Source organism: Panicum virgatum, chromosome 3K, assembly GCF_016808335.1.
Source record: "Panicum virgatum strain AP13 chromosome 3K, P.virgatum_v5, whole genome shotgun sequence".
Lineage (NCBI taxonomy): Eukaryota > Viridiplantae > Streptophyta > Magnoliopsida > Poales > Poaceae > Panicum > Panicum virgatum.
This window is the reverse complement of record NC_053138.1, coordinates 30884706-30894123: the sequence shown is the minus strand read 5'-3', so window position 1 is coordinate 30894123 and position 9418 is coordinate 30884706. Positions and strand designations below refer to the sequence as shown.

Sequence of the window (9418 nt, the reverse complement as noted above, 5' to 3'; positions counted from 1 at the left end):
GCAGAGGCAAAAGCTTTGAGTGAAAAGATGACCGAGAAGGCTCAAAAGGCCGCCGAGAATCCCCATCACTTGGGTGCTGGTGGCTACGATGGCAAGATCCCTCACTGGAGGAGAGAGGAAGAAGAACGAAGGAAAGCAGGTTTACCAGATCTGTTTGAAGGCATTCCTGAATGTGGTAAGTACTGGTGCCTAGCTCGACGACCAAGGTACAGAGAGGGCAAGGTTGTATTTGAGAAACCGACCACTGCGAAAATTTATGAAAGATTGGCGCAGATCGTTGATGCGGAAAAACAAGGTCTTTTCCATCCTGACAGGGAGAAAGATCAACTAACCGCTGTGATTGGCACTGTAGAGCACTCTGGACGTGTTCGAGGGGTTTCATCATCGTTGCCCTGGAAACAAGCATTTCCCAATGACCCCGGCTATAGGAAGCATGACCGTTCCAAGAAAGACTTTGAAGAAAAGATGAGAGAAATTGCAAAAGAAGAGTTCTCTCAATTATTGGCTAGTCAGCAAGGGTCCCTAGTGCCAAATACGGCACAAGCTAACCAAGAGGTGATAGTTGCCCAATCTGGATTGATTGCTCCGAGCAGTGTCGGGTCCATGACACACCATAAGTATCTGGTTGATGATATACAAGTGGATACACCTTACATGCTAGTTGTGCCATATGGAAGGAAACTAAATAAGTTCCGAGAAGTCGCAACTGCCATGGCGGTAACAGGTCATGTGTTTCCAAGGCCACCTGCTCCAGAATACGCCTGGGTACAAGTCGTTAAGGTGATGGACTCTACATGTGAGTTAGACATCGCTACTGATGATGGGATTGAGGTTCTTGGAGATGCGCTCAATCAATACGTCCAGTGGCATCGATGAGATATCATTTTGCAATGTTGTTCGATCCAAGAACTACAACCCCGACCAAAGGCGAATATAGAGCACGCATCGCTATCCCCTGTCCCGGAAGAAAACAATCGCGAGCAGGATCAAACAACACTTGTAGGCAATGACAGAGTAGATGACTTTCCACATCATGATCCGACACCAGTAGAAGCTAACATTGAGACCCGGCACCCCGTCTTGCCATCACCGAAGTCAGCAGCCAAGATCACAAAAATGCCATCACCGCAAGCCCCACCAAAGATGCCGGAAATACCTCGTATGATCACTACATATGAAAAGGTACCATCTGCAGATGTTGATAAGTTTTTAAGAGCAATGAATAAGATGCCTTCATCTTCCAAAAATAAGGAGAAAGCGCCTCTACAACAGGATTTTGATGTTAGGGATCTGTTCTCATATGAAGTTGAAATAAACCCGGAAAATTATGAGCATGGCAAGTCATTCTTGCCTCACGTGGATTTATAGTTGAGCCCATGGGAATTGATAAAGTTTCATGCCCGGATCATGAAGGCAATGAAACATGGGTTCAAGGAAATCACCGCGATGGTCCCACCTTCTGTTTTCAACAATCCAGTCCCGCATCAAATAGTCATTGATTTTGAGGACTTACATAGACTTTACCGTCGGCGACATATGGATGTCAATCTCATTACTGTGTTTTGCCTGTAAGTGTGACATCTATCTTTGTGTGTGTGTGTGTGTGTGTGTGTGTGTGTGTGTGTGTGTGTGTGTGTGTGTGAATTTAGATTAATGCATGCTGCCTGACATGTACGTCTGACGTCTATCTTTGTAGGATGCAATGGCAGGAGGAAGTGAAGACACATTGGCACAAGGTCACGTACCTTGACCCGGCGTGAATTCACCAGACCGAGCACAGCTTCAAATTGACCGAAAAGGTACAAGAACAACTAAAAGCTGTGAAGACCAAGAAGGCAAAAGACGACCTCAAAAAAGAGGCGCACAAAAAAGAAAGGCACAAGGTATCCGCCTACATTGTAAAAGTGATGCTGAAGAGGGTTGATAAGGATTGGATCATGGCTCCATATGGATTTGAGTAAGTTTGCTTTAATTGCCATATATTATATGGTAATTAATGTTAATGTAGCATATAATAAATGATATTATTATGCAGCAACCATTGAATTTCTATAATGATTATGCCCAAGATCGGAAGAGCAGTGGTCCTAGACTCAGCCGACTATGACCGAAAACGACACAGGGAGTTCATAAGCATTTTACAAAAGTAAGATATTTCTTGACGTTCCAATTGAATGCATATTTAGTTTGTCAATAATTTATGCATTCCTAAATTATTACCTTATTAATTATTACTATATGTCATTCTAACCTTACAGCGCGTACCGCCTCTACGTCATGAAAGGCGGGCCACATCCACCGGACAGGAAGGAAATTATGAACATTCGATATCATTTCCATGTAAGAACATAGCACTTAATCTTTATTGGTTATGTAAGTACGCACTTCTAATATATAATTTTTTTTAGGGTCAGTTGGATCCATGCCACTCCAATTTCTTGAAATTGGATCTCATGTTGAAAATCATGCCATTGAGTGGCATGATTTTCAACATGACACCCAATTTCACGGAGTTGTGGTGGCATGAATCGAATTTTCCCTTTTTTTTATGAAGTGCCACAAGCAACCTCCTGGCTCGGTGCTATGTGGCTACTACATGTGCGAGTTCCTTAGAAATAGTGGGAGGTACCGAACAAACTGTAAAGACGTAAGTCATATATATTCTACTATATACTAATAACATGATTTAACATGACACATGAACATACGACATCTTACTTTTTTTCAGATTGCCAGAAATACCAGTGGCCAACAATAGACTGGGCGACAGAGACATCGACAACATTTGCTCTGACATTGCAAGGTTCATCCAAGGCGAGATTTGTCATGTGGCGGGCGAATACTTTGACCACGGTGGGGTGCTGGCTTTGGATGAGAACAACAACCTTAGTAACTGGACAAAGGACAATTAATGGTTGTTTATCTTTGAATAATTAGTGTAAATATTAATATTAGTCATTTTAATTGATGCACCATGTTAAAGTATTGACGCAACGTACAGTGATATCTTGCAATAAATATTAAGTTTAAATTAATGGGAAATAAATTAAAATTTAAATTGACAAAAAACAAAATTATAGTAATGGAAAAATCTTTGTGCTGGCGAGTTAGTTAAGCCACCCGCCAACACAGAATTAGTTTGTCCTGGCGGTTCCTTAAGATAGCCGCCAGCACAGAACCCAATTTGTGCTGGCAGGCGACTTAATTCACCTGCCAGTACAGATACAATTTGTGCTGCCACAAGAGTGCTGGCGGTCGTCCCACCTGCCAGCACAGATATGATTTGCCCGCCACGCCAAATCGTTTCTGGCCTAGTGTATGATACTTATACTTATTTGGTTATTCTAGAGTTGTCCCTAGTTGGAGTTCATGTGAGGACACACATGAACATTAGACTTTCATATGTATTAGTTAATGACTATGTTTCACAAGTCATAGATATGGAGACGTTAAAACTAATAATGTGGGCGCATGTATGACATGAGGCTGGACCGACCCAATGTGAGAAATAGTAATTTCTCATTACACAATGTCAATATAAGAAATAGCGAGCTAAGATATTTAGTAGAAGCTCTTCCAAAAAGCTAAAAGAGCTATAGCGAAAGCTATAGCAGAGGCTAAATATTTAGCGGAATGATAAAATAATTGATAATTACATGCAAAATAAGAAGCAACATTGGTCTAATACTCTAAAATAGACTCAACGCGTCTCTTTACTGCCCAACTATGCTCGTGTTATTTTGTCTATGGTCCATCCTAGTTATATTGATTCTTTATTTCTCTTGCCTACATCTTTAGCGGACATATATTACCACTAAATCCTATAAAAATCCCTTTAGTGGACATAACGGAGAAATATTGTGTAGCGTAGCGGTAGATCTCCTAAAAAGCTAATAGCGGACTATAGCGGGCTATTTTGTACATTACACAATGTATAAGCTATGTCCTTAGACTTGAGATTGTCGGTTATACTCAAGATGTGAACCGTCCTACTTAGGATCTATCAAAAGCTACTATGTAACTGGTAGTCATAGGTGGTTCTCGGATTTGTCAAGAAGAATGCTATGAGACATGATCTGTCAAGATGGGATCTGCCCCTCTCTACATGAGACCCTCGAGTTATCGGCTCAAGAAATGTATGGTCATGCTAGGGTTAAGTATAATCAAGGATTCTGAATCACACTATCGAGAAAGAGAGGTCAACTTGGAGCTAGACCGAATATATTTCTTGAGGCAAAAGGAATAGCATGTATATGATATTGTGATGGCTCGTCTAATATGATCTTTGCATGCGCATGGGAGTTGACACATCTTGCTAGAGGCTATTGTCAACTTATTGGACAATTAGAGTACTCAGTCTATGTCTATTCGCGCGTGAGCCCATAGTGTCATACACTTAAGGGGCTGGAAGCCCTTCATCACTGGTTTTGGGAGTCATCATTGGTAAAGGCAAGCCCGTGGCCCAGCCATGCATCATTAAGCTCACCCGCGCCACCACGGAAGGGCACAATGTGGCAGCCTATATGGCCGTCATGCTCCTATACAAGGGCAATGCCGGTGCTGCCTATATGGAAGCAGTTTGAAGGACTGACACATTGCCATGGTGGAAGATTTAAGGGAATAACAAGCACTAGCCACATGTTGTACGTCGTGCTAAAGTCTCCACATGGATTGAAAACATCTTTAGCCACGGCAAGTCTCAAGTTCCTTGTATCATTTGCAAACTGTGGAAACTTATTGTTGAAGTGCATCCATGCCTTCCCTTTTACTGGATGGCTCATTTGGACATCAATCGGTGCCTGCCTCATCTTGTGCCACTGGATATCCTCACCTATTTTGCTTGAAACAAACATCTTCTCTTCAACCATGGGATCAACGGGAAATGCCTCAAAACCTTCTGAGAATCACATTTGCAGCCATTCTTATCTTCTCATCTGGATTCATTGCATTTTGGACAGACATCCATTTTGGCATAACTCTTCCTGAACAACACACAGTTATTATAGCATATATGGATGGTGTCGTATCCAAGATCTAGTTCACGAAGATACTTCTTTGCCTCACATATGTTGAAGGTAATTCGGATAGCGAGACTTGGTACGGAATAGCCGCATAGGAGAATCTTGAGTGGCTACATCCTAGCAAAGAGTCTGCTTTAAATCTTGGAAAATACTAGAGATGCAGCGCAATCTGGCAGAAAAAAGTACATAAATAACTAAATAAATTACTAAAGCTAGTTAACGCACTTGCATTGCTTCTCATACAATATACTGCATCTTTAATAATGTATGTTCTTTTCAAAGGCACATAGATATTGTTAAAAAAAGTAGAATGTAGAGATGATATGAATAATTTGCCACCATACCTCAAGCTTCGCATGTGGTGGCATGGAAACTATTTCCAAGAATTGATAACGATTTAGGAAGAGGATATATATTATGGAGTAGTACTAGAGTTCATTTCAATCTTGTAGCTTGTTCTTCATTTATTTGAGCAAAATGGTGAAGCGGTAACAATGAAGTAAGGCTGCAATGCTGCATAGGTTGGAGTTTTCTATTTTTTTAAAAATAAATATTTACAAACACGAGAGGTCATATTGTGAAATATTCCTGGCCACGTACAACTGGTTGGAAGTTTGTCATCCGAGGAGCACTGTCCTACACCACATATAAGAAACCCTCTGTACATGTGTGCCTGCGGGAGAACATAGCAATGGGGACGCGCTTGCTGCTTTTCTTGCCATGGCTGCTGCTGCTGCTGCTGCTTCCATCACATGCTGTGACAGCGTTCCGGTTCACAGTGGATGACTTCCCTCACGATTTTACCTTTGGAGCTGGGACTGCGGCTTTTCAGGTACCCTAAAGGGCATGATCCATATTTGCATATCTTAATTTGCAAACAGGGTAAAAGAAGTTTCAAGTGACCTCATTATTTTCCTGTTGATATGTTTGGGGCAGTACGAGGGTGCAGTAGCTGAGGACGGGAGGAGCCCAAGCATTTGGAATACCTTTGCTCATTCAGGTAGCCAATTACTTTTCTATATCTCATCCGGGAAAATCTCAGTAGGAGTTTTATGCGCTGATAATGCCTTTGATGATTTTTTTTGTTCTTGCTACACTTTTTGTTCTTGTTTTTTTGGAAAAGAATGGCCTTGCTACACTTCACAGCTACAAGAATTGTAAAACAAATCCAACTCATGTTAATTCTCAATTTTGCGTTCCATTTGTCCTTACTGATATTGTACGGATGCAATAGCAAGGAATCCAAATGAGCACAGTGGTGATATTGCTTGTGATGGCTATCACAAGTATAAGGTGTGTTCACTTTTCCAGGAAAAGATTAATTGATACTTTACTTGGTATGTATGGACTGTTCTCTTAGATCTTCTACTCTTAATGTTTCATTTAGGAAGATGTAAAACTAATAAAAGACATAGGTCTGACGGCTTACAGGTTCAGCATATCTTGGTCAAGACTTATTCCTGGTGTGCAACTAATGACATTGTTTCAATTTTTCATTTTACGTAGTAAAAAAAAAACCAGATTTTCCCTCTTTACTAATTTCAATTTTCGGTTCATGTAGATGGGAGAGGAGCGATTAATCCAAAGGGGCTGCAGTTCTACAACGATATGATAAATGAACTAGTGAAACAGGGTGAGCAACACTACGTTTGTTCAGAGCTTATGTCGGTTACTGTCTCACTGAACCACCGTTTTCCAATTCATGTGCAGGTATTCAGATACATGCTGTCATTTACCATCTAGACCTCCCACAAATTCTCGAAGATGAGTATGGTGGATGGTTGAGCCCCAGAATTGTGTAAGCTGCTTATTACTCTAAGTGAATCAGATTAAAAATCTCGTTGAGTAGTGAAAACCATTTTAAATGCGTGCTTAGTCTGGTATGACATTACAGGTTCACCTTTAATGTGTATCTCTTGATGCAGAGATGACTTCACAGCATATGCTGATGTGTGTTTTCGCGAGTTTGGCGATAGGGTTGCGCACTGGACAACTATCCTGGAACCCAACATCATTGCTCAAGGTTCTTATGACAAAGGAATTGCGGCCCCTGGACATTGTTCGTTTCCATTTGGCCGTGATTGTACGGTTGGCAACTCCTCTGTGGAGCCTTACTTGTATCTACACTACAGTCTATTAGCTCACTCATCTGTCGTTGGGCTTTACCGGGAGAAGTATCAAGTAGGTTTGTTCATTCCCTTCAGATTCAGAGCCTTCTGTTTCTGTTGAATTTTCTTGATATCACACACGAACATGATTTTATCACTGAATCTTCGGCTTCAGGTGGTGCAGAAGGGCGTTGTGGGCATAAATCTGTACTCCTTGTGCATTTACGCATTGACAGATTCAGCTGAAGATATTCAGGCAACTGAAAGAGCCAATGACTTCTTGTTTGGTAGGTATGTTATGCAATGTCTCTTTATGCAATTTGTCAAGTATTACTGCAAAACTTGGTACACGATTTGTAGAGCTCAATAGAACTGGAACAACGTAAACCAAACAACTAATAGTCTTTCAATTGCAGCATCTTGCACCCTTTCTTGTTTGGAGACTACCCTGAGAGCATGAAGAAGGCCGCTGGTGTTCGCCTTCCATCCTTCTCCAGTTACGAATCCAAGCTTGTTACCGGTGCATTTGACTTCGTTGGACTGAATCACTACAGCTCGATATACGCGAGCAACAATCCTGATGCATCAAATATGCCCGTGAGAGACCAAGCAGCTGACGTTGGAGCTTTGTTCAGAGGTTGAAATGCCTGTAAACTTCTATTTGTACATGCTTCAAAATATTTATGAAGATTGCTCATTTGCATGGATATGCTTGTGAATTTTCTACAGAAACCAGGGATGGGCAAACTGTCACGCAGGTACAGTTACGGTTGATACAATTGGTTTAAACTGCTGTAGAATATTTTATCAAATTTCCATGAATATAGATGCTGACATTGATGATTGTAAGAGCAGTATCCAGCAGGCAGAATGGTTGATCCTCAAGGACTAGAGCAAGTACTCAAATATATCCGTGAAAAGTATGGAAATATCGGAATTTATATCCAGGAAAACGGTAATCCATCTAGTCTGCGGCAACATTTGGAATTACAAGAAGTTCAAAAGCAAACAATTTCGCATATCATTTAGCGACATTACTAATTATCCAGGCCTTGCATCATTCAGGGCGTGGACAAATTGATGACGACGACGACGACCTGATGGATGTAGAAAGGATTGACTACCTGAAGAAATACATTACAGCCACACTGAAAGCCATCAGGTAATTCTCTCTCTCTCTCTCTCTCTCTCTCTCTCTCTCTCTCTCTCTCTCTCTCTCTCTCTCTCTCTCTCTCTCTCTCTCTCTCTCTCTCCGTTTTTGCACTGATAGGATCATAGGATGGCCCAACGCCTAGAGAAATCTATGTTTTGCATCAGGTGCATGCATAACTTTTTCTTGTCAGGTGTATGGTTCTTTGGATGTTTTGACACATAAACTTCATCGAGACATTGACCATATATATTCACAAGGTGCATATAGAGGTTGGTTTAATCTTTTATCTAAAAAAACTTCATCGAGACATGGTTGTTTCCAGGGATGGAGCCAGTGTCAAAGGATACTCTGTATGGGCATTGATGGATATGTATGAGATATTCGGGGGTTACAAGGCGCATTTCGGCCTTATCCGCGTCGATTTCAGGAACCCGAGACGTCAGAGGCAGCCCCGGCTTTCTGCGCACTGGTACTCAAACTTCTTGAAGAATAATGCTACGATTCAGGTGGAGAGTGGTGCAGCGACTGCTACTTCTCATGCACAAATTTAAACTCCCCATCCAAAGAATGCCATGTTATATATGCATGAGAGCCGCACTCTGAACATAAATCATTGAAAGGGCAGATTTTCCTGAGATTTTCAGCGTGGTGTTTGGTATGTGGAGCATGCCGTATGGTTTGTGAATTATCTTATTGCTATTACTAATAACAAACTATTTTTAAAGCCTTCACACATTCGTCAAGACGAATTAGAAAAAAAAATCTAAAACCTTAAGAAAACAAAATATTTGACCACCTATCTTTTAGAATCCCTCATACTCTCAATACTATACAGCGTGGAGAGGGAGGGCTGGGAGCACTCGGGTGCTCCCAGAGCGACACGTGGCTTAGGGAGGGAAAGCTGAGACGAACCCTAGAGGGAGACGACCGACGCGGGCCATGGATTTGCACGGAGGCTCCGCTGAAGCTGCCTGCACGGAGTGGGGGCCTGGTTGGAGCTCGCTTGCGCTCGCACCTCCTCTTCTTCTCATCGACTCGCGGGGAACCTCGCCGTCTCATTCTTCGTCGCAAATTCAGGGGCTCCGCGCGCTCGAGGCCGTGCCGTCGATTCGCCGCCTGTAGACTACTGGGCTCGC

General features: G+C 42.0%; 1 protein-coding gene across 2 annotated transcripts; it reads left to right on the top strand.

The window, feature by feature from the left end:
* The first annotated feature begins 5687 nt into the window (after positions 1-5687).
* Positions 5688-9011, top strand: LOC120698937 (beta-glucosidase 20-like). 2 transcript variants are annotated; one of them, XM_039982722.1, is made up of 13 exons: positions 5688-5853; positions 5958-6021; positions 6256-6314; positions 6409-6484; positions 6583-6654; positions 6732-6819; positions 6947-7202; positions 7305-7420; positions 7546-7766; positions 7859-7887; positions 7985-8084; positions 8195-8291; positions 8605-9011. In XM_039982722.1, the coding sequence occupies exons 1-13, from the start codon at positions 5713-5715 to the stop codon at positions 8831-8833; spliced, it is 1548 nt and encodes a 515-aa protein (XP_039838656.1). In that variant the 5' UTR covers positions 5688-5712; the 3' UTR covers positions 8834-9011. The 2 variants fall into 2 exon arrangements, with proteins under 2 accessions (XP_039838656.1, XP_039838657.1); XM_039982723.1 differs by lacking the exon at positions 8605-9011 and adding an exon at positions 8473-8592.
* Positions 9012-9418: the final 407 nt, after the last annotated feature.